We start from the raw sequence: 26,673 nt of genomic DNA on the forward strand, positions 1-26,673 counted from the left end.
TCCAATACATTTTCAAAATAAGATGCAACTCTCCACTTCTCAAATTTTTCTGGTGAGATTTATAACTTCACAGAGGACAGAACAGTGGAGATAGTGAAGTTAAAGACATGCACCCAGGGTAGTACTTGGTTAATGAAACCGTCTTGGACTGTATTCGGTGACTTATTCTGCTTTGCAGCCTTGGTGAGCTCAATGTACAGTACATAAAAAATTCTCCACTGGCTGCAGGTTCTGGTTTGAGAGGCTCCACAGCAGCACAACAAGTACCATCTTGGGCTGTAGAGTGCAATTCTGGTCACTACATGTGACAGTGATTAAAGACCCAGCTTAGTGATAATGAGGACCACTGCAAGAGTGACCTGATTAGCAGCAACTATCCATCCATCCATCTTCTTCCGCTTTATCCGGGGCTGGGTCGCAGGGGCAGCAGCCTAAGCAGAGAAGCCCAGACCTCCCTCTCCCCAGCCACCTCCTCTAGCTTATCCGGGGGAACACCAAGGCATTCCCAGGCCAGCCGAGAGATATAATCTCTCCAGCATGTCCTGGGTCTGCCCCGGGGCCTCCTCCCGGTGGGACATACCTGGAACACGTCACCCAGGAGGCGCCCAGGAGGCATCCTTGTCAGATGCCCGAACCACCTCAGCTGGCTCCTTTCGATTTGGAGGAGCAGCGGCTCTACTCTGAGCCCCTCCCGGATGGCTGAACTTCTCACCTTATCTCTAAAGGAGAGGCCAGCCAACCTTCGGACGAAGCTCATTTGTTCTTTTGGTCAGTACCCACAGCTTGTGGCCATAGGTGAGGGTAAGGATGTAGATCGACCGGTAAATTGAGAGCTTCGTTTTTACACTCAGCTCTCTCTTCTCCACGACGGACCGGTGCAGCGTCCGCATCAGTAATCCGCCTGTCGATCTCCGGCTCCCTTCTCCCATCAATCGCGAACAAGACCCCAAGATACTTGAACTCCTCCACTTGGGGCAGGAACTAATCCCCGACCCGGAGTGGGCACTCCACCCTTTTCCGGCTGAGAACCATGGCCTCAGATTTGGATGTGCTAATCCTCATTCCAGTGCGAGCTGGAGGCCATCACCCGATGAAGCCAACAGAACCACATCATCTGCGAAAAGCAGAGATGAGATTCTGAGGCCACCTAAGTGAAAGCCCTCCGCCACTTGGCTGCGCCTAGAAATCCTGTCCATAAAAATTATGAACAGAATCGGTGACAAAGGCCAGCCCTGGCAGAGCCCATTACCCACCGGGAACGAATCCGACTTATTGCCGGCAATGTGAACCAAGCTCTTGCAATGGTTGTATAGGGATCGAATGGCCCGTAGCAATGGACTAGACACCCCATCCTCCCGTAGCACCTCTCACAGGACACCCCTAGGGACACGGTCGAATGCAGCAACTAAACATCAAAATAAAATGACTGCATACAACAACGTTTGTACAAATCTAACATATTACACAATCTTAGTTATAGTTCCTGTTGTCAAGTATCATAAATGTACTTACCAAACAGAAGGAAGCTTGTATTTGAACTCCCAAGTGTGTTGATGGCAACACAGGTGTAGTTGCCATAATCTCCATCAGACACATTAAAGAAGGTCAGCTTTGATCCTAATCCAGTACTGACAATCTCCATACCATCAAAGTCATTAAAGATCCTAAATGAGTGAAAAATATCAAATCATATCATTCATGTTTTCTTTTTGACTTTTTTTTCCCCACACTTTTTAAAAAAAAAATCAGTTTAGATAGTATTGGGACTATAAATTTCACAGCAAATCATTAACCATCAGTAACTTGTGTGCACACACACACACACACACACACACACACACACACACACACACACACACACACACACACACACACACACACACACACACACACACAAAGGCACACGCACATATTCACATACCTTTAATTTGCCTATTTAAAATGCAAATGTAAGACCAATTACCTTCTGTTATCTTTGTACCATTCAAAATCTGCCTCAGGCACTGCATCAGCCTCACACTCCAGCACTCCTCTCTGGCCCAGTGTCACTCCAACATCTCTGCCCTCTGACACAGCTGGAGCATCTACAACCAGACAGAAACACACAGGGATGTTGTGTGTGGGAGTAAACGGCAGCACAAGCATTGATAAGCAGGAGACAGAGGTCATGGCATTTGCCTGTCTTGACTCTATGCCACAACTACAAGTGAACAGATAATATCATTCAAATTATACATAATACTTAGTACAGTGTTGAAACTGCATAGTGTTAGAGTATGATGTGAAGAAAATAACTGTTCAGGTTTTAATGATCAATTTCTTACCTCTGTATCATAGAGATATTATAATATAAATAATAGTTGTTAGCTGTATGTCCAAAATATAGGCAACTGTGCCCAAGTAGTCAGCTACTGCTCATGGGCCTTTCAAACTTGCTTTGATTTCAGGGCTCTCTGTGGTAACTAAAAATGATAACTACACACAGACAATATGAATAATAACTTGTACTGCAAAAATAAAGGAAAACAATGAAAATGCCACTTGTGATAATAAAGTATAATTCAATGCCACAAAATCAGTTTTTTGTCAAATAGGCCAAAAAGCAACATCAATCATTATTACTAAGTGCTAATGATTTATATAGCATTTGGTATTTAGGTTTGACAAATGAACCAATGATTAAGGTTGCAGATTAATTTCCTGAAAATCAGCTAATTTACCCACAATTAAACAGAAAAAGGTAAATTAACCATGCTACATGCATTAGACTATTATTAGATATAGGTTAATTTAATAACAAAGTAGTTCTAATTTGAACGTATCTTTCATTTAAAATAGCGCATACTTCCAGAACACATACCTCTAACCCTAACCCTAACCCCAGTCAGCCAATCATGTAGTAGTAGTAATAATAAATAAAATCCTGTAGATAAAGGTCACAGGCTTCAACTTATAACCGAGTCAGAAATCATAATGTGATCATAAAAAAACTCCAACCAAATCAGTAGTTCTGGGTAGTTGTTCTGCAGATGGAAAAGCTTTTATGATTAGAGAAAGTTTTGAGGTGTGCAGACATGTTATTTATCATGACACGTGAAGTAACATTATACATTATGTAGCTGAAGCAAACTATGGCAACTATAGTATAGTAAACAAAAGTATATATACTGTCTCAGAGGAAATAAAACACATTCATGGGGAGCATATTGCTCATAATGTGCATAAATTGGGCAAACTGGGGCTAAAGATGGATGTTTACTGAACTTCTTCAGTGTGTTTACTGATGCTGTGCAAATCTGGCACTGTCCCTCTACATGATTTATATAATTATGTTATCACCAGCAAATCAATTATACGAGATCTGAAGCCCTACAAAAGTTTGGATGCTTATCAGTATTTTCTGGGCCAGATTGTCCAGTGGGCATTATGGGCATGCAATCTTAAACCACAAATTATCAAAAAGTAGATATGATATTTTTTATTATAAAAATTGGCCAAATACAGTAGTCTTTATTTAAATACAGTAGTCTAGATTCTATCTCTCCCTTTTTCATCTACATTGTGATCTCTCCCTAAGTCAACTAGCTAGTAGATGCCACTGCCATGCAAGCTAATCTTGTGGTTAGCAGCTCACAATTAAGGTAAATCTATGACCCAAAGGTTTGAATGGCTCTAAATGAAGAAGCCAGGCTTTCCTCATAACCCAAAAAGCAAGTTTACAGGAAATATTTCTGTTATTTCTTCAACATTCATCTGGGAGCAAGACTGTGGCAATGGCAAGAATTGTTGAAAGGAGGTAAAAGATGAGAAGATCATAAGGAAAACAGACAGACAGAGAGAGAGAATGAGGGAGTAAGATGATAACAGGTGTGCATGCAAAAACTTTAATTAAACAGTATTTTCATCCTTTTTAATTTAATGTAAGTTACTTTAGAGGATTTAGCTGTCACGACCTGCGGGATCGGCAAGGCACTGATCATAATCTCCCCACTCCTGGCTCTCCTTTTCTATCTCTCTCTCCCCCTCTCTCCCTCTCTCTCCTGTTTTGCCAGGGCTGAAATCATGGTGGGTTCACGCCCTCGGCCCACGCCTTCCTGGATTGGGAACACCTGGGCCTCATCAGACCAACTGGTATTTTAGAGGGAGGAGGTCAGCTTTTCAACACTGGATTGTTGTGAAGACTCTAGTCAGTACATGTCGAGCCCAAGTTTCCCGTGCCTCCGTCTCAGAAAGTTAACATGTGTCTCTGTGTTCTAGATTCCCCGGACCCGTCCCCATGTTTCCCTGTGTGGAGTGTGGAAGGAGTGACTGGTCACTAGCGGAGAGAGAGGTTGTAGTGAGCGCGTGTGTGATTCCCCTGTTTTCCCTGGAGCCCTGGAACCCTGCCTCTCACATCTTGTATATAGCACTATCCTCGCACTGTCTGTAAATACACTTGGTGAAGATCTTGTAAATAAACAGTCTCTTTTAAAACACAACTCCGGAGTCCTGCGAGTGGATCCTCAGAGCAACCCATGACATTAGTAAAGTTGTGTTGTGTTTATAACTTTTTTCTCAAAGATACAGCCTTTGCATTTCAAACTATTCTGTGTACTATCAATATGTCTGATTATTGCAGAAAGAAATCTTATCCTCAAAACAAGTCGGCTAGGGCCCAGAAAACATTTCTGCCCAGGGGTCTGTAATTTTATGATCCAAGTATCTGGGTATGTGTCTGAGTATCTGGGTCAAGATGGGTAACAAGCAAAAAAGCTGAAATACTTTTTCAAGAAAAAAAATCAAAATATGGAGATTACAGTTGATGTTTCAAGAAGGCAAACTACCACGGATGCCGTATCGGAAACTTATTGTGTACTTTTTTTTATTGTGTCGCTAATACTCTGTCATACAGGTAAATTGTTAATGATATTCATATTTTTCTGTTTTTGCCTCTGTTACTGAAAATGTGTTTTAAGTGGATCTAATGAGCGTATCCTCACACTTAAAAAATAAATGTGATGTGACAATGTATTAAAACTTTTTATCAAAGAGAAAGTACTTAAAGAGATTTAAGATACTAGTTTCTAAAATTATCTGGGGTAATGTTAGCTTATAACATGTTGTTTGTCAGCTGTATGGAGACAGGAGGGTCACATGCCTGATACGCTCATGATAAACCAACTGGGAAAATGTCAAAAATAAATAAACAATTTCATATTCTTCAGTTTAGGAGTGAGGCTTCAGGTGAGGAGGAAGAAGATGAAATGGAGATGAGGAGGAGAGTAGAAATCGAGGAGGTGAGAGAGAAAAAACTAGAACGAGAAAAGGAAAATATAAATGTAAAAATGTTAAATGGTCAAATATAGTTTCAAACAAATACTGGTAATTTGAAAAATTCAAATAGATTATTACTGATACTACTATTTATCTAATGCTGCTGTATCGGATAAATCTTTTTTTTATCTTCTTCCATCCAAATCAGCAGGAAAGTGATACAAATTATTCTATATTAGTCCTTGATGACTGCTGGACCCAACAACACATCAGAATACAGGTATTGTGGTGAAAAAAGTAGAAGCGATGTGCACATGACATCACAAAACCAAACAAAACATTATCATAAAGAATCAATGTCACCAATAACTAAAATTGGACAGAAAAGGAATGTGCTGAAGAAACTGGATTGTAAGTTGCTAGAATGTCTGTCTGTCTCTATGAACACATAGAGACAGACAGACATTCTAGCCTTGCAACATATTTGTGAACTGTCTAGGGTGTACCCTGCCCCTTGATTTATGACAGCTCAACCCTGAATCAAAAATGGAAGAAGATGGATATATTAGATATTACAGAATTTTGATCAATGTCAGTCTGATAGGTACTGAAATAGTGAAACAAAAATCCACACAGTTCACAAGAATAGACTGTATTTTTTCTATGATCACCCATCCAACATTGTCCCATTAAAAGTGGCACAATTTAGTACCGTTTGTGTGAATTTTTGAAACATTTAGCAGCCGACTCACAGTTGACGGTGATGTCTACAGTCTGCACGTCTGTGTCAATATCATTGACAGCTGTGCATTCATACGTTCCTGCTTTCTGTCTGGATATAGATGGGATTTCCAAGTATTCATCATCTGACACCAGATCCCCTGTGAAAGATCACACAGAGAGAGAGAGATTGAAGAGGGTCATTTGGAGATAATGTGACAAGTCAACAGCTGTGGCCATGTTCAGTATTTTCACCAACTGTGTGCCTGCCACCTTAAAAGGGAAGAAGGAATATATTGATTACAAGGGCTGATGGATCATTGCAGTTGTATACTATAACTATAATTCACCTAAGTCTACTGATTTGTGCTTCATTTAAATGCGATACACAGCAACAAAAATTGTAAAGAAAAAAAATCTATTTGTTTTGCTAAAAAAAGAGAAGCTCATTTCCAACTATTGGAGTGAATATGAGTGTGAATAGTTGTGAATAGTTGTCTGCAGCAAACTTGCAACCTTTCCAGGATGTATCCCACCTCTCCACCTTTCATTGCTAGCCCTGTGACCCTAAATTGGATATGTAGACAAAAATGAAAGGGTGGATTTTGGCAACAGCAGGAATGAAGACAGATCCTGATCGGGCGTGACAGGCCAAATTCTAATACAATGTGCCAAAACCTGCACTTGTAAATATGGCAAGTCTGTCTTATTCTCATGTTTCTTGTAGCACTCTGTAGCACCAATTCTTGACCAAGACCAGTTCTTGATTTAACATTTTTCATAGGATGCTACAGAATTTGGTGATTAATGCTTTGTTTGGTGCCTACTCTTTATCACTCACCCGTCAGAATTTTCATGTTCTGTACTTTTGTGTGTGCCTCTCAAGAGTACAAGCACACTGGGACTACTACTGAGATGTGAGAATAAGAAGAGGGCAAAATCCCAGCCACACTTTTTTTCATTGTATCAATTTGACATGCTTGACAGAGACACTTAATACAGCACTCAACATAAAGAACAAAAGATATAATTGACTTCAAGCTTCCTCCCAAGATGCTGGAAGGCGACAGTAATAAACTGTGCATGGATTCACTTTGCTGGGTTTGGGGACATTATTGAATTGCACCTGGGAAAGCTGTTAAGGATAGAATGCCTCACTGACACACAGTGACACACTCACCTGATGTGGAGTATCAAGAGAGCTCACATAGGTGTACGGGTTCCACTCCGTTCCATTTATGCTCCTCTTGTTCCCTTTCTGCTTTCTCTCAAAAGAGGATAATAGAATTTGCCAATAGAGACTACAGTGTCAGTTAAAGCCACTTTGCAAATTCCACTGAGGTGAGTTAATCAAGATGATCAAGTGAAGACTTTTCAGGGAGCTTTTTGAGTGCCCTGACAAAAATAAATTACAATTGTCCATGCTGGAAGTTATAAATGCATTTACCAGTTTTTGCACACTATTGCTAAAAAAAAGACAAATATTTTGTCTTAGAGTGATGCTGAAATTGAATGATGCAATATGTCTGTAGTCAGGCATATTTGTTTAATGTGCATGCTAAAGGACATATTTGACCAGAAATTATTCCAAGATTCATCAGTGTTACTGGATGCCAAAGTAATGCCCTCTAAACTACATATCTGGTTAGACACCATGTTTCATGTTCAATGTCCAGGATGTTTGGACTGGATATGTTTTGCCTGAATTAAGGACTAGGAAATTTAAGATGGGTATCATCTGGATTTCAAAGAAAAGGTATGCAGTGTTTTCTAATAACATTATGCTGTGGAAGCATGTATAATATAAATAGAATTGGTTCCAGCACAGAACTCTGTAGAACTCGATTACTGACTTTTCTGCATGAAGAAGACACAAACTGGAATCTATCAGACAGATATGATTCAAATCACACTGTAGTAAGATATTGGTCATCAGTTTTGAATGCTGCACTAAGAACAAACACGGGGATGAGCACACTGTTCAACACCATAAGATGAGTGAAACTTGAGTGAAACTTAAAATAAACTAATAACTACTTGTTCAACATTTTTTGAAATAAAACAAAGGTCTGAAATCACTATAGTTATCTAATACAGATCAAGTAAGGTCTTTTCAAGTAATGGCTTAATTACTCCCCTCTTAAGAGACTCTAGTGTGTCTTCTGTTAATAACGATAGATGGATCAGATTTAAAATTGAAGCACTAATGAATGGTGAGACTTATTTCAACAGTCTGATTGAAATAGGGTCAAGGAGGCACACTGATCTTTTAGAAAAATAAATTATTGAAGTTAACTCAGAAAGATTAATAGGAGAGAAAGAGTCTAAGTAAATATCAGCTGTTAAAAAGTTGCTATACTTAATGATACATCTGTGAGGGAGTTGTGAGTAATTTTCCCCTAATGGGTAAATTTAGTTTGTGAGAAAATTTCTTGGCTCAGCAGAGCTCCAACTATTTATCAGCCTGGCTGAAGTGCTGAAAAGAAACCTGGGGTGTTCCTGTTTTTCTCAGAGGGGTTATTTATATTATATATTTATATATTTGTGAGTCCAAATGAAGATTTTCTAAATTAGTGCAATGCCATTGCCTCTACTCCATCTGTTTTGTGCACATTTGTGAGTTATACCAGGGAGTCAAACATCTCTGATTTCTTGCTTTCTTTTTAAGGGAAGACAGCATCTACAGTCATACCCAAAGAGGATCTAACACGATTAAGAAACTATTCCACCTTGGTGAGAGCAAAGATTTCAGTAGCTGCTTGGTACTGTGTTGGCACATGGATTGTAATGTGCTGTCTTCCTCGCTTCACACCCAAATGGTTGCAGCAGATAGCCTCTCCCTAAGCATCATTCTGATGGAGGTTTCTCCCTGTTAAAAGGTCATCTGATTGTTGGGTTTCCTGTTTTCTCTGTATTATTGTAGGTTCTTTACCTTGCAATGTAAAGCACCTTGAGGTAACTGTTATGATTTGGTGCTTTATAAATAAAAATTGAATTTAACTTAAAGAAAAGATAACAGTGAAGGAATTACCTCCTTAAATATAGTTAAAGTGTGTTCAGAATAGGGCTGCCACGATTAGTCGACTAGTCACGATTACGTCGACTATCAAAATCGTCGACGACTGATTTAATAGTCGACGCGTCGTTTGAAGCTTTGTAAGATCACAAAAGATGCAGGAATAAGTAGCAGGATTTAAGAGTGTAATAACGGACTGAAACAGAAGATGGCAGCACTGCATGTTCAAGGATGCCAGCTGCCGTTAAACCCCGAAGAAGAAGAAACTGTATCCCAGAATTCATAGCGCAGCCCAGCTCAGTTTCCAACAATGGCGGCAGCTAGTTAGTTTTATATTACTCTTATTATTCTTTCTGGGTCACAAAATAAACTTTTAACATATTTTCAGGTGAGAATGTAGCTGTGTAAACCTCAAATACCTGCTCAGTTTATCAAGACACCACATATTTTCAAAAGCGCTCCGACATTTTCGGAGACGTCTGTTACCCACTAGCTCCATTGCTAGCCGGGAGAACACCGGACTCCCGGCAAATCGTTTTCAAACCCACCGCCGTCTTTCGCTACTCAGGTTAAACATGATATATAAGTCACTTAGATAACTTAACAATGTTATTGTTTGGCTTTTTTTAGTATTTTATTTGTTCCTGAGTAAATCGGTTTGGCTGAGATTAAAGTTATAGTTTTTACACAGCTGAATAAACGTCAAGCAGACAGCTGATTATCAGAAGTGTGAGATGCTCCAGAATTTACTCCGGTGTCCCGTTATATTTTAGATAGCAAGGAGTTTATTAAACTTCACCGAAACAATCTGCAAATTTCATTAAAATTTAATAAACTATCATCTTGTCTTTATTTTTAGTTAGCACAGACCTTACACACTTAAAGCTGTAAGCTAATGATAGTTATATAAGAGCAGATGCTGCTGGTGCAATAAGCTGTACGTTTTACGTCCAATGGATGATGATCTGATTAGTCGACTAATCGCAAAAATAATCAGTGACTAGTCGACTATCAAAATAATCGTTTGTGGCAGCCCTAGTTCAGAAGGACTTCTATTGTAATGAAATTTATTGTCCAGTGTCTAACCAATTATCATAAAGTGTTAAGAATGAAACCAATTAAGTCTAATAAAAATTTAAATGCGGTAATATAAGCTGTCATTTTTTATCATCTACGTAGATGCTAAATGAAGATGTGTTTGGTTCTAGACCAAACCACCAGGCTGTGGTTTAACCGGTGAACAGGCTAATTTGGCTGTAGGCGTGAACGTGAGTATAAATGGTTGTCTGTCTCTATGCTAGTTCTGTCAAACTGGTGACCTTTCCAGGGTGTATTCCATCTCTCACCCTATGCCACCTGAAATATGCTCCAGCTCCAACAAATCATAAAGGGTCTTTACTTCTTGCACTTCTTACAGTATATCCTTTCATCAAATCCTAAGCACGTGACAAACACAACAATTTCAGCTGCTCATAGTAGTGTTTAAATATTAAAGTGGATAAGTTTTTTCTTTCAGTTTCACAAAGGTCAAAAACTATGACTACTCTCCTTTAATTTTAAATTATTCTTTCTGAGCAAACCAGTGCTGTGCAAATCTGGGAAACCTTTATTGCACCTTGGTTAAATTCATTAATTTTCCCCTTCATTCTGGGTACTGCCTAGGCAGACAAATTTAGCAGTCAGATTGTGTGGTCTGTGGAAGATAGCAAGGATCACTTCTGATCTGCCACAAGCCCCTAAAGCCATCTATCAAAGGTGAGGGGGAGCTGGGTTATGGCTCGAAGAGAGCCTTGGTCCAAGTCTGAAATCATCAATCTTTACGCACTCACACACACACACACACACACACACACACACACACACACACACACACACAGATAGATACAGGGAGAGAGAATCTTTATATATTCACTCATTTATACCCCAGAGTGCTTGCCATAGATGGCCTCACACTGAAAGGCCCAAGGCTGAAGAAAAGTTTCATTGCAGGTGGGAGATACTGGAACAGTATCAGTTTGGACCGCATAGTCCAAACTGCATAGACTGGGACATTTTGTTCTCTACTCAAAGCCTCTTTTAGTCCGAGCAACTGTGCACTGCGACTCTATCAATTCTTAATCGTAAACACCCTTATCAGTCAAATACTGGAACCAAAATGGATATCAAAATGGTATATAAAAAATACCAACTAGAATCCACAAAATTTAGTTCGATCAATTTCAGAGAAAACTACGTGAAACTAGATGGATTTTCTTTTATCTTACTTGAAAAAAATCAAAATAACAGCTTCTCAAGCTGATGCTTGTTTATTTATATTTTCCTCCGATACAAATTCCATACATTCATTCAGTCCACTCTCACTAAATTCTAGTTTTATTAATTCATGCAAAGAGGATCTTCATTTTGCATTTCAATGGACCTTCTCAGAAACTGATTTTGAATAGATAAATAAATATAAGCAACCAGTCATTGCATCCATTTTTATGATAAAGAGTGCTGAGATAAGAACAGAATAAAGAATGCTTTTGAATGGGGCTGTCTCTGAAAAATTCTTTGTTTTACATACAGATTCTCAGTCAAAGCAGTGTTTTACAAAGAGATAGCAGACATAGTGAAGGTTTAGCCACAAAACACACACAGTCTTTTCAACAGATATCAGAGTTGTTATCTGAGCTGTGTCTATAAAAAAATATATCTTTCCATGATTGGAAAACTTGATGTGAAGACAAAAACAAAATAAGAAAAAAGAAACCTGGCATAAACCAAATATGTGACGAATGCATGGTCCACACCACAAAGTATTAAGTCACCAATATAAATAATCTATAACCAATATAAACAATCTATACTATTTGTAAATGTATGTATGTGTACTTTTCGACCCAGCATACTTGAAAAAAAATTTGGCCAATCTTCTTAAATCCCTAGCCACATCTGTATTTGGGCGACCGTGGCTCAGAGGGTTGGGAATCGCATCTGTAACCGGAAGGTCGGCGGTTCGATCCCTGGGCTCTCTGTCCTGGTCGTTGTGTCCCTGGGCAAGACACTTTACCCTACTTGCCTACTGGTGGTGGCCAGAGGGGCCGATGGCGCGATATGGCAGCCTCGCTTCTGTCAGTCTGCCCCAGGGCAGCTGTGGCTACAACTGTAGCTGCCTCCACCAGTGTATGAATGTGAGAGTGAATGAATAGTGGTATTGTAAAGCGCTTTGGGTGCCTTGAAAAGCGCTATATAAATCCAATCCATTATTATTATTATTTTAACTGACTAATAGACTGTACCTTTAAGAGGTGAAAACCTTCTGATGTTGAGCAGAAAGTTAAGCAGCAATGAAATAAAGCATTGGATCCACTATATCAGATTTCATTAGTTCCCAGCAATGACAGTGCTTCAGACCCATGTCTCACAAGTACATTTAAGTGTCCAGTCAGATTAATTTGCAAGTTTCCCTTAAAATGAATAAATATTACAAAAGGTTGATGCGAGCACCCACTCTTCTGCAAAACCTATTTTAGGTCCAGTTGTCCACTATCAGTTTATGACCACAATACAGTGGTCATTTGACCATTTGACCTTAGAACTGAAGAAGCTTCTCGGATGAGAGGTGAAACGTCTTCAAGCAACTTAAAGAAGTCCAGACGCTTTTCTTTGCAAGCTCCTTTGAATACAGTGGAAAAGAAAATCTTCTCCTCCTTTCATTAGTTATTGATTTACCAGTCAAGAGAAAGGTCTAATAAGGCATTGTACTTCATTTTTACCATTTTAACCAACAATTCTTTCCTTTTCAAAAGCATGATGCTCTCCAATAAATATTCCTTTAAAGGCACATTCTATTGTAGTGCATGACCAATTGTATCTTGAGCTTATCTGGGCAACCAGACACATTCCTTTTACTATTGGTTGAATTTTAAAGTTAAGTAATATGAAATGGAAAACCTTCTGATTCCTATTGACAGAAGTGAAACCAAAAGTAAATCAAATTAAACAGCAGGTTGCTAAAACATAGAGTCATAGACCAATGGTGGCCAATACTTCAATACTTTGCTTTCTTTGGTCTAGCAAGCAAGTAATAATAGAAAAATGCCACTCAGCACATACAATGGAACATTGGGACATTCAGTACTGAAAATTCTAATCTTCTCCCTAATGCTATACCCTGTGTATTCTCATCATTCAAGCTATCATTCAGCCTCCAGAACATTTACATCCGATTATTACCTTTGATTTAATTTAATTACCATTAATTAATTAATTAATTTTGTATTAATTAATCAGTTACAATACAAGTATTATGTAAAAACAGATAATTTAAAAAAGTGAAATCCACTATGGGTCAAACAAAGTCAGTTATAGTCGGGGTTGGGTGGAAACAAAGAGGGACAAGAAAAGACACTGTAGATGCCATAGTCCATGGTAGTCTTAATGTTTGGAGTCTGTTTTCCCTTTGAGTCTAAGTTGGCCAGGATTTTTCCTCCCTATGTGGTGGAGTCTGCTTCCTGCTCTTCAACCAAGCACATTCAATAGAATCTTATTAATATAGCACCAAATCATAACAACAGTTGTCTCAAGGCGCTCCTCATCAAACTAAAGTCCTCTGCTGTATTCAAGGACCAGTCTGCTACTGTTCAGTGGTAAATCAGCCCCCAAATGTTATTTGTCTTCGCTTGTTTTCTATTGTGTTGATCTCTGTGCTTTTTTGCCTCCAGTCAACCCCAGCCTGGGTCGAGAACCCACCACTTACCTGCACAACTCACCTGACTCTTTCGAACTGGCTCACTCCATCTGTCTACATGCACCTTTGTGAAGATTTCAGTCCCCAGTTAACCTCCCTACCCTCCTGGATGTCCTTACCTCATGGCCACTGGATTCCCTCCCCCTGCTAATCATTGGACAGGCAACATCTGACTCACCCACACTACCAAGTAAGCCATTGGTTCTCGCTAGTTATCTTTTGGAACTCCCCTATCTGGAATCACTGGATCAATGTCCCTTTCCTCTTCCATAGTGTCACTTCCTCCTTTGGATCCATTACTCTGTCTTTGTCGCCCTTGTGAATTCTACTTGTTGCAAAACATTATTGTAAATAAATCTTTTGAATTCTGTTGCATTTGAGTACTCTATTTTGCTTCGACCAGACCATGACAGCAAAAACATGGTCTGTATATGAAAGATGCAATGTTACTTCTTCCACTGGCTTGTCAGGTCCTGTCTTTAAACTTTATGTTTTGTCCAGCACAAAAACCAACTGCTCTATATTATCTTATTTTACTCTTTATTTGCTCTTACTTCAATTTAGACTCTTTATTTAAAACACTTTAATTATGCTGTACTCCATATGTCCTGAAATTAGCAAACAAGTCCATAAATTCAGTAAAGATGTTTTAATGAGGTCATAGATTAAGTCTCATAGACTTCTAAATAATCTCAGAGGAGCTGTTCTCTGCTGACCATTAGTTTAATGCACTTTTGGCTCCCCACACCCTCTAGCAGATCATTACATGAAGGAACCTTTAAAAAAAAAAAAAAACAAGCGCGTCCATGCTCACAGGTGTACACACGGGTGATCACACCCACAAACTACACCCTTTTTGGCTCCTACCTCAAACCACACTGTGTTCTGTTGATCTTATGTGCTGCAAGTTTAATGCACTTTTCCATTAACTCAAACACTACATCCATGTGTTCTAAAAAATCAGTATTAAGAAAATAAAGTAAAACACAAAAAAAATGACATCATTAAGAAAAAAAAAACACCAATATATCAAAAATCTGCTCTGCATCTAGATTTTTTAATGTATAAACAAATTACCTGAAGAGGAGATGAGCTTCCAGCTGATGGAAGGCTCTGGTTTACCACTTGCTTGGCACATCAGGGTGATGTTAGAGCCTTCATTTACCACAACATCTCTTGACAGGTTGGTGATTTTTGGTGGCACTGTGAAGGAAAATCAAATATATAAACTCAAGCTGTGATGTTACTAATCTCAAGAGGCACTTCTGAAAAAGGATATCACTATGACATATGTCATTGTCATTATTATTATTTTGCATAATAATATTTGACATATTTCAGTTTGAAGTTTGACACTAAAAAAGGGCCTGTATATTAGAATGGAATCTGTCGCTTGCCAAAGACATGGATTTAGACAGGAAAAATCTTGCAAAGAGACACAATGAAGCTGCATTATAGGTACTGTATGATGCAGAACTGTGTTAGACAAAAAAACAAAAAAAAATTAAATCTTAAGCTCTGATCCATCAATTTTAGTTCATTCTTTTGCTCTCTTTGTTTTTGCTCTAGGGTTTTTCCAAGCACCTAAACGTAACACAAGTGAATATGGATTGTCAGATTAATCAGCCATGAAAAAAATAATGATTGAAAATTTAAAATGTTCATTATTGTTTCCCAAAGGACTTTGAATGTTATCAGCCAATTAAATTGACATTTTTAGTTTTAAGAACTCCCATAGATATCACCAGCAGGTGCTCACCTATTACCAGTGTAGGGACTAACGCGTTGTTAAGTAACGCGTTACAGTAACTACGTTATTATTGTGGTCACGAGCACGGTAACTAGTTATTATGCCAAAATCAGGAACAATCGTTACTGGGATTTAGATAGGGTCGTTATTCGTTACTTCATGTGGTGGCTATCGTGGAGCTTACACAGTTTCCATAACATTAGCAAGTGGTGGATGCCAGCAGGTGGATGAGGGAAAGGGGGGGCAGGAGGGGGAGAGACCTGAGGCGGCCACCGGTGTCAGGTGAACTGAACTTCAGGTAAGAAGTTATGACCTGCAGTCCATCTGGGTCAGATATAAACCAAGTTTAGGTATAGTTTATTTTCGTTATGCTGACTTTTTTGTACTGGGTATTAGCTAGCATGACGAAGTTTCTATACAGCTGAGTGGGTGCTATGATGTTACTGATGTTGAACTTTATTTTGTTCATAAGGTTAATTATTAGAGTTGCCAACCGTCTCCTAAAAAACGGAATCGTCTCGTATTCAGAGAACATATTACACGTTTCGTATTGAGGTGAAAAGGAGCACAGTCGTCCCGTACTTCAGATACAATGAAAAAGAAGACAGAAAACTGGAGTTATTCTGTCTTTATGCTGCGCAGCTGCCTCTTCTTCTCTCATTCTCTCCCCCTCCCTCTCCTATTGCTACTTCAATCATGAAACTGATTAATGATCAGCTGATCGGCTTTTCTGTCACAAGTCCCGTCTATCTTGTTTGCTTATCGCCCACTTTGCACCAGAAAGAAAGAAACCAGAGGTCGCGTTAAACAACAGCAGCACGTTTAAGCTTGATCAGCTGTTGTTAGAATTTATTTAATATTACCTTCTAGTATCAGCTGATGGTTGCTGGAGCCACAGCCGTAAAAGCTGCTGGACATGATATCGGTTTGGATATGTGGTGAGAGGGAAACATGAAGATGAAACCAGGAGATGTCCTTACTGAATCATCAGAGCTGAACAGGTGATGGAGAAACAGGTTTACCTTTAGGTGACATGAATGATTTAAAGTTATGAACTGTTTCTGAGAGACAAATACCACCAGGATCCTTTTTTTTTTTTTACAGCTGACAGCTGGTAACTGTGCAGGGGCGTGTCTAGCAAAGTTTTGCCAGGGGGGCCAGGTAGGGCGTTAACAGAGAAAGGGGGGGGGGGGCACAAAGAAGTACTTTTCTTTCTTATTCTCATTTAAAATATCTAGTTTTAAAAAAAATAATTATCTGAATCTTACAACAAACAATTGATAGATTGATGCATATATACCATCAAAACAGTGTACATCATTCTCACAACATCGTTTGTTTCCATTCAAAGGCTTTATGATTTTTCCTATAATGGCGGGCCGGTTGTAATATTCTGTTCTTAAACTTATAAGGAACATATTCTCAAACTGCTTCGTGAGCCACCATCTTCTTTATTGCCACTTGTTCGGTACAACCTAACACACCTCCACTTCCGTAATCATACCCGCCCCACTGCCACTACGGCAAACCCCAAGGGACAATACTCACGGAGTGCAAACATTATAAACAATACAACATCTGCCTTTTTTTGTTTTGTTTTGTTGTTAAATGTCCGCCAGTGGCACAGCCGGTATGCATTTCAAAATAGAACATCCTGAACATGAGGATTAGAAACAGTTTTTTCCACACTGTCATGTGTAAAATTACTGCTGCAAGAGAACAACAACAATAATGCAACACAGGATATGTACTCATTAGTACACACCGACATTTGACATGTTTTTTTTTTTGTTTTTTTGTTTTTTTGCTTTAGGGGAGCGATTCGCCTACACCCTTTACAATCACAGGTCAAGGATGACCCTCGGTTTGACCACTCGTCCTGATCTGGTGGTCAGTATAAGGCTAGTGTCCATGGGTGGTGTTTTAGTGCCTCTAGATGGCGACTGAGGCTCCGCTTGTTGTTGAGCTGCACTTTCATGCTGGGTTACCAAATCGGGTGCTGGTGACGCCTTAGCGCCTCTCAGGTGCCGTCGGTTACGCCGTATAGTCTGCCCCTCGCCAGCGCGGATCACGAAAGAGCGGGCAGTCTCTGCAGGTCGGATGATGACAGCCGATTTCCAGCTTCCGGACTCATGCTGAAAGCGGATGTGATTCCCCTGCTGCAGCCTCGGTAGTGGTGCGGTGCTGCGATTGTAGTATCGCTTCTGGTGCTCTTGTCTTTCCATCCGTGTCTTTTGCTCCACCGTCAGGCTTATGACGCGGGGTACCAGCTGGTATCCGGTGATGAGAAGCACTGAGCGCAGACGTAGAGTCATGAGGAGCTGCGTGGGTGATCTGAAGCCATCGACTGGTGTGTTCCTTTGCTCCAATAGAGACAGGTAGGGATCTACTCCCTGAGCATGAGCTGTATCCAGAACTGATTTGGCAGCTTTGACTGTTCTTTCGGCAAGGGCGTTGCTTTGTGGGTACAAAGGGCTTGAGCTTGTGTGGACAAAGTCCCATGTGACTGCAAAGTCCTTGAACTCTCGAGAGCTGTCCTATGGGCCGTTATCTGAAATAAGCTTCTCTGACTGGTGAATATGGCCTTGAGCTTTTTGATGACGGACCCTGCGGTGGTAGAAAATAGCCTTTCGACCTCAAAGTAGCAGCTATAATAGTCCACATAAGTAGTCTTGTCCACACCATATGAAGAGGTCTGAGGCCACGGCCTGCCATGGTCTCTCAGGAATCTGGTGTGGAATGAGAGGTTCTTTAGGGTTCACTGCACGCCTCTGTTACGCCCCCAGTCTAGGCGGGTAGGGATGCACATAAGGTTGGAGGAGAGAGAGACAAATCCCCGCCCTGGTTCCCAAGCCAAACATCCAAACCAGTTGTGAGTAAAAAGGTGTTTTTATTTAAGGAAAAGAAGCATAGCTCCAGGGTGAGCCCAGGCCAAAATAATAAACAAAACCAACTAAGTCCCACCAGAGAAAACTAACTAAACCCTAGGAAAGAAAAACAGAACAAACAAATGACAGAGCTATCCCTCGCTCCCTACCCGGAAAACAGGAGAAAACGATTCCAAAAGAAAAGGCAGCTCACCCCTTCCGCTTCAACCCAAGAGTGCCTAAGCGCTCAACTAATTCACTAGGAGCGGCTTTCACAATTTCACACTCTCACAAATACACAAGATAAGCACGGGCTGGGAACACCAGGGTCAGGGCCGCGACGGCTGTCCGGCTACTCGCTCGTTCCACTCTCTCTCTCTCCCTCTCGGAGCTGTCAGAGTGGCCTTTTGAAGGTAGTCAACCGCTCCATGGTCCAATCAGTCGCTCACGACTCCTCATTAGGGGAGGGACCTGGAAAAGTCTTAAGCACAGTACAGAAAACACAGACAGAAAACAGGCCACACATGGCCACAGCCGTAACACCTCTCCTGACATATGGAACAGTTTTCCACCGTGGCAGCAATGTCCTTGCCCATGCCTGGCCAGAAGAGGGCGTCCCTCGCTCTCTGCCCTCCTCTCAATCCCCATGTGCCCAGCGTGGATTCTCTCCAGCATATTGTTTCTTAGGGCTGTTGGCACTATGATTTTGTCACCTTTGAAGATGATGCCATGGAACTGTGAAATTTCATTTCTGAAGTTCCAGAAATCCAAAAGGTTTTTGGCACATTTTTTCCTGTCCTCAGGCCAGCCATCATGCACGGTGTGCTTCAGCAGGGTGAGCTGCGGGCCGCATTCTGTCGCAGCCTGTATCTCTGAGAGCTTTTTGTCACTTACTGGGAGGCTGTTTATGACTGAGTGGACCTGGTCCTCCATGCCTTTGCTCCGCGTGCTGTCTTGGTCGAGCAATGGTTTCCTGGACAGTGTGTCGGCCACAGGTATGTCTTTTCCGGGCCGGTGCACAATCTCTGTGTCGTATCTCTGCAGCTGTAACAGCATGCGCTGCAGACGAGCAGGGGCTACGGAGATTGGCTTCTTTAATATGTGCTCCAACGGCTTGTGGTCCGACTCAACAATGACTCTTCTGCCGTATATGTAAGTGTGGAAACACTTGCATCCAAACAGCACTGCAAAGAGTTCTTTTTCAATCTGTGCATAGTTAACCTCTGTCGGGGTCAGTGTCTTTGAAGCATATGCTATTGGGTGTCTGTCCTGCATCAACACAGCTCCCAAACCATACTTTGATGCATCTACCTGTAGGCGTAGCTCCTTGGTCATGTCGCAGTATGCCAGTATGGGGCCTGGTTCTCTGGTTATGAGATCCTTCATTCGCTGGAAGACTCTGTCGTGATTCTGATCCCAGACGAACTCCGAGTCTTGCTTGAGCAGCCGACGCAGTGGTGCGTTCACTTCTGATAGTCATGGTGGGAATCTGGACAGGTAGTTCGCCATTCCAAGAATTGTCTCGAGCTCATTCTTATTCTCAGGAGGTGGCATGTCCTTGATGGCCTGTAGTTCCTTTGGGTCTGGCTGAATGCCCTCCCGGGTGAGTTTGTGTCCAAAATAACTCACTTCTGTGGCGCCTATGACACATTTCTCTGGATTGAGATGCACTCCTCGCTCCCTTGTGCACTCAAGGATGGCATGGAGGTTCTCGTCATGTTCCTCCTTTGTCCTGCCAAACACGAGGATGTCGTCCACGATGGCTGCCACTCTATTGAGCCCTTTGTATGTCTCATCGATTTTCCTTTGGAAAATGTCCTGTGCTGATATTATCCCAAAGGGAAGGCGCAGAAAGCAGTACCTGCTAAAGGTCGTGTTGAACGTGGTGAGGAGAGATGACTTGGTGGTTAATTGGATAGCCTGAGCGAGCATCAATGACACTGAAGTACTGTGCTCCTGCCAGCTTTGGTGTGATGTCATCCAATGTTGGAAGTGGGTAATGGGGTCTTTTGATGGCTTTGTTTAAATTGCGAGGATCAAGGCACACTCTGAGTTTCCCATTATGTTTCTCTGCGACCACCAGTCCATTTACCCATTCTGTGGGTTCTTTTACTTTGACGATTATGCTGTTTTTCTCCATGTCATCCAACTTCGATTTCAGTCGTTCCCGCAGTGTGAAAGGGATCCTCCGTAGGGGCACACGGCGGGCATGGCGTTTGGGTCAATGTGTAAGTCGCATTCTCCTGGGAATTTCCCTATGCCCTTGAACACATCAGCAAACTCCTCCATGATACTTGTGATCTGTACTGACATGACCAGTTTGACTAGGTTTAGATCTAGGCATGCTCTCAACCCTAGGATGGGGGGTGCTGCAGTTTCTACTATGTCAAAAGTCAGCATCTTGTGAATGCCTTTCCACCTGCACTTCAACTGGCATGTGCCTTTGATGTTGAGTTTTTCTCCTCCATAGCCAGATAGTGTGTGTGTGGGCGGTACAAGCTGACCTGCTTGAAAAACTTCTTGAACAATCGGGCAGGGATAACGTTAGCAGTGGCTCCTGTGTCAAGCTTAAAACTCACAGTGTGATGCAGTGAGCCTACTTCTACATCAGCATAAGCCTGCTCATCAGCCTCCCCTTAATTGCACTTTGTTATGGAATCTATGAATAGCTCCACTTCATCGCTTGGAGTGTCAGGATTAATAGAGTACACTGGGTTGGGTTGATGTGGTGCTTCTGAACCGCATGCTTTGGAAAAGTGGTTCATTTTATTGCACTTTTTTGCACCTCTTCCCTTTTGCAGGGCACTCCTCCTTCTGGCTGTGTGCTTGTGCACATCTTCCACACAATTTTCCCACCTTATTATGGTGAGGTGCCCTCCTATTTTTCTGTTGCGTACTCTTAGAGCTTAGAGGATACTGCATGCTCAGGTGCTGCTCCTTGCAGGCTCGTGTGTAGGTCGACCATGGCTTTCAATTGGTTTTGTGCGATTTCATAGGAGCGTGCAATGTCTATGGCTTTTTCCAGAGTCAAATCTGACCCTTGGCTCACAGCAGCTTTTCTCCGACTTGTGGGAAACTGGTTGCAAAGACAATCCTGTCTCGGACCATTTCATCACTGTTGACATAGCCACACTGCTTAACGAGTAGCTTTAACCCTGTCACAAAGTGTTCAAATGACTCTCCTTTGCCTTGGAGTCTTTCATTAAACTTGTATCTGGCATAAACGGTGTTCGTTTTCGGCATGAGGTACTGTTCAAACCTGTCGAGATAGGTGGTCAGCTTTTTAGCTTCTTCATCAGACAGCTGCCATGTGTTATAAATGTCTCTGCCTCTTTCTCCTACCCACAGAAGAAGATAGATGCACTGGGTCTCCTTAGGCTTGCCACTTAGCGGGCCACTAAATATCAGTTTCACATGTTGCACAAACCTCCACCAGGCATCGGGAAGATCCATTTCGCGCTATCAGTGGGCGTTTAGTCCGAACTACTCTGACACCATGTAATATTCTGTTCTTAAACTTATAAGGAACATATTCTCAAACTGCTTCGTGAGCCACCATCTTCTTTATTGCCACTTGTTTGGTACAACCTAACACACCTCCACTTCCGTAATCATACCCGCCCCACTGCATCTACGGCAAACCCCAAGGGACAAAACGCAAACATTGTGTGCAAACATTATAAACAATACAACAATACAAAATGCCCGGGCCGATTTTTTTGTCCCAGGCCAGCCCTGTATTCAGCTCGTCTGCAGTCTGGAGTTACCTACATCTTCCTATTCGGAAGGCAGAATTTCCAAGTTGTGAGTAAAATCGAAAGCACCACAACTGCAGTTTTCATGTTGGATGTAAAAAGTGCACGTGACACTGTGACATAGGCTAGAATCATGGCGGCGGTCAACGACGGTCCAGGCGTGGGATTTCTCTCGTGGAAATATGCAGATTATTTTTTCCTTTCTCTTGGTAGGTGGCACAGTGCACTTGTGGCAAGTAAGCAAGCTAGAAGACTGGCAGTCTTGCTGGGTATCCAGTTACGGAAGCAACACATTAACAAGAGAATTCTGAGTAAAACCAAAGTTACTTTCCCTAGTAACTAGTTACTTTGAAAGTAACAAGTAACTTGAAGTAACTGAGTTACTTTTGATAGAAGTAACTAGCAATGTAACTAATTACTAATTACTAATTAAGTTACTAATTTAAAGCAACTTACCCAATGCTGCCTATTACTAATCATAGTCCAAGAGCTCTGTTATAAAGCTTATAAAATGTCTCAGCTGGTTTCTACACCCTCCGACTTCAATCTCCAGGGGTGTAAAAGTAAAGTTCCTTATGTCACTTCCAGTCTTTTTATGGGAAATTCTGTTGCTGTTTCAAAATGTAAACAAGAAGCTCAACAACCATTAAAACTTCTATTGATTCCTATAGGAATTCTATTTTGGGTTGTGGCATTTTAATGGAATTCAAAACAGTTTTAGTGATCTGAACAATGGATAAATACACAAAGTCAATTATTAAATTAGGTAAATTAATTTCGAAATAAAAAAGCTTTTCTGCATTTTACTTATTAGTCTCATTAATCTATGTATTTAGAATAGTTATTGAATTTATTTTTCATAACATCTGCTGTGACTGCCCTGTGAGCATTTGTTTTTGTATCACATATATCTCTATCTGTACACCATTGGTGAACTTTTTGTGCTTCTTGAAAGTAGATAGTGTGTGTGTGTGTGTGTGTGTGTGAGTGTGTGTGCGTGCATGGATGTGTGTGTGTGTCTCTGTGTGTAAAAGGTTATGGTAAATGGAATCTGTTTTTTTACTCTACCAGTAAAAAAACAGCGCCTTATGTATGAGTTCCGGTTGTGCGCAAACCGATTTTATGTGGTACACAGCAAAAAATGTTTTGTACGACTTTGGTAAGCTACAAAGCTGTACCACTTGATGGATTGTCGGAGCATTGTGGCTACTGTAGTCAGGAGCCTCACAGAGTAATTTGGGTCCAAAACGTACAGCTCTGCAGTCACTTCCAACATGAATAGACAGAAAACTAAACAGCAGTGGCTTTTGTAGGGTTACTGAAGTTGGGCTAGCTGGTATATAATGATGTGCTACGTGATCGCTAGTGACACAGCTATGTTAGCATAGCATAAACATAGTAATTAAAATTATAATGTGAGAAACATTTCTCTATCATCTTCACTCTGTGTACCTGTTTCGTTGCTTGAGCTGGTCAAATTAGTAGGACACAGTAAAAGCATCCTGTTGACATTTTACCTGCATCTGTGTTCAAAAATCTCTTTCACTCTATTTGCCCCTCTTGGCTCACTATAATCAGTGCTTCACTGGCTTATGGTTAAGTCCCTACTCGTTTTAACAATACTCAGCATTTAACTGTAATTTAACAAAAAAACAAAACAAAACAAAACAAGCCCAACTATTTTCTTATTAGTTTTTACAGACAAATCTCAAAATTCATTGACGTCTACCCATGATACTGTTGACCCTCACCTTATGCTTAAATGGTTAATAATAATAATAACAACAACAACAACAACAACAACAATAATAATAACTTTATTTATAAAGCACTTTCAGACAAAGTCCTGTACAGCTATTTGTAAATAAAGAGATAAATAAATAAAAGTGATGCATAGCAATACAAGTTAAAAACATAATAAAAGTTAAAAATGATAAAAATAACTAAACTAAAAGGCAAAGAATTAAGATATGTAGGATAGGGTGAACAAGTGGGTCTTCAACTTAGCTTTAAAATCCTCCACAGAGCAAGGTTAAGAGGTTGAGATACTGGGTGGGTGCATTAGGATCTACTTTGAAGTGATTGTCATCATATCAACATGTTTCTATACTACAGATCTTGCAGAAACACTTAGATGGTGTTAAAAGTTAAAGGATTGGCATTTTCATCCAATTTAATGACGAGAAATCCGATGTCCTTTTTACTGTGTCATATAACTGTAGGGTCTTGTATTATTGCAGGATCTTTACCTTACAATCAGTGTTGGTCAAGTTACTTGAAAAAAGTAATCAGTAACTAATTACTGATTACTTCCCCAAAAAAGTAATCCCGTTACTTTACTGATTACTTATTTTCAAAAGTAATTAATTACTTAGTTACTTAGTTACTTTTTAAAAACACGATTTACAACCTGAATAGGTGATAAAGCGATAGATCTCTCAGCCCAGTTCTACTTTTTCTACATAATCCATCATACAAAATGTAATCAAATGGAAAACTCCCTTTTTAAAACTTGTTTTATTAGTTTTAATCTTTTAACTTTATGCATCAAGCAAAAACGTAATTATATGCAACATTCACTGACTGGAAGAAATTAGTTTAACATTTAAACCTATTTTCTGCACACACAGAATGAGGCCGCAGATACAAGCAGTAGGAATGAGCTTCCTCTGAAGGGTGGTTGGCCTCTCCCTTAGAGATAGGATAAGGTGAGAAGTTCAGCCATCCAGGAGGGTCTCAGAGTCGAGCCGCTGTTCCTCCAAATCGAATGGAGCCAGTTGCAAATGATGGTCGTTTTATTGTTTTTAGCTAACTTTGCGCTACATGTCTGTCCTATATTGTCTTATGATTGCCGGACATTATTGGAAATAGGTTTATCCATCCGGATGTCTGACCGGCCTGGATACGACAACCAAGGCTTTTTGCCTCCCTATGTGGAACCAATAGCACAGTACTGGCGTTCCCTACCACTGTCACTGGATTTGCGGAAGCAACGCAGGAGACTGGGTGACCGTGGAGATCGTTTTGTCAAGCTGAAATCCTGGATTTCTTATTTTCCCTATGAGCTCCGCTTCATTCGCCAGTCTTGTCCGCGACTTTTGGTGCCTTTGCGTGCCTTGGATCCGGTGGACTCCTGGTTGGTTCTTGTTGTTGGGTCTCCTGAAAATAGTCCTGCAAAACTCTCTCCTTTACGGCATTTGTGCTGGCGCGGAGTTGACCAAACAAACCTCCGACTGGTGGATCTGGTTGACTGAAACCTGGATTCCTCCCGGTGAGTTAAGCGCCTTCATTGAACTAGTACCGGTTGGCTGTACCTTTTTTAATGTTCCAAGAGCTTCTGGTCTGAGAGCTTCTGGTCGCTGAGGAGGGCTTGCTGCTGTTTTTAAGGCTTATTTTGACATAAAGTAGCTATTCCCACCGTCTCGCTACACCAGTTTTGAACTCTGTTTGTGTGAACTCGGCCACTCGCCTTCACTGTTGTGTGCGATTATTTATCGGCCCTCGAAATATAACAAGGAGTTCTTATCCAAGTTCTTGGAATTCCTTGCTGACTGTGCATCTCGGTATGACCAGATCCTCCTGCTTGGTGATTTTAATATACACATTTGCTGCCCGAGGAAGACCCCTGGCCAAGGACTTCCTGGACTTAGTGAACTCTTTTAATTTTGTCCTGTTAATGGTGTCACTCAAGAATGTGGTCACACATTGGACTTAGTTTTATCATATGGTTTATCTGTTTGCAATGTATGTGTTGAGGATGCAGTACTCTCCGACCGTATGCCTATTTTATTTGATATTGCTCCTTCTAACACTTTGGCCAATCGGGCTGTACCTGCTCGATGTTATCGTGCCCTTGGCTCTGATACTGCTATACAAAGTGCTATAAAGTGCTAAAGCACAGCTACAGTTGCCTCAAGGTGCTTTATATTTTAACCTAAAGACCCCAATAATCAGAAGACCCCCAATGAGCAAGCGCTTTGACAATAGTGAGAAGGAAGAAATTTCTTTTAACAGCACAAAACCTCCAGCAGAACCAGGCTGAGGTTCTGCTGGAGGAAAGCCATCTACTGTGACCAGTTGGGGGTGAGGGGAGGAAGAACGGACAAAGAAAACTGTGGAAGAGAACCAGAAATTAATGATAATTAATGATTAAATGCAGAGTGCTGTATAAGTGCATAGTAAGTGAAAAAAAGACCCACCAAAAACCCATAATGCCACTGTTCATTTGCTATCTCATCAAAGGTGGGAGGAATCTTGGAATGGGTTTGCCACTGTAATCACCCCTCAGGATGCTAAGCTGACCGACCAAGGAGACACCTGTCACACCCAACACCCACCCCCAAAGAAGGGGCTGGCTGTCACATTATTTGAGTAGAATATAAAAAAAATATGGACCGTAGTTGAATCCAGCATGGGATGGCTCCTTAGATGAGAACATACAATCTGCACATACCTACAGATTTGTGTCCACAATTCAGTGGGCTAGACTAGATTTTTTACAAAGGTCTGCCCAAAACCCCTATAGTTGAAACAAACAGATGATCAGTGTGGTCCAACTGGGGCAAATGTGCTCTGCCAAA

At 40.9% G+C, this 26,673-nt stretch overlaps 1 protein-coding gene across 3 annotated transcripts in view; it reads right to left on the reverse strand.

The window, feature by feature from the left end:
- Nucleotides 1–26,673, reverse strand: part of ntm (neurotrimin) — a 482,200-nt gene that overhangs the window by 13,638 nt on the left and 441,889 nt on the right. For all 3 annotated transcript variants that reach the window (XM_085419981.1, XM_085419984.1, XM_085419983.1), the window contains 4 exons: nt 14,799–14,924; nt 6,006–6,134; nt 1,964–2,084; nt 1,513–1,664 (listed from right to left, as the gene is read on the reverse strand). In XM_085419981.1, the coding sequence (XP_085276107.1) occupies nt 1,513–1,664; nt 1,964–2,084; nt 6,006–6,134; nt 14,799–14,924 (528 nt within the window). The remainder of the gene's footprint in view (nt 1–1,512; nt 1,665–1,963; nt 2,085–6,005; nt 6,135–14,798; nt 14,925–26,673) is intronic.

This window comes from Rhamphochromis longiceps, linkage group LG10, assembly GCF_057381845.1.
Source record: "Rhamphochromis longiceps isolate RC_006_pf linkage group LG10, R_longiceps_female_GT1.1, whole genome shotgun sequence".
NCBI lineage: Eukaryota > Metazoa > Chordata > Actinopteri > Cichliformes > Cichlidae > Rhamphochromis > Rhamphochromis longiceps.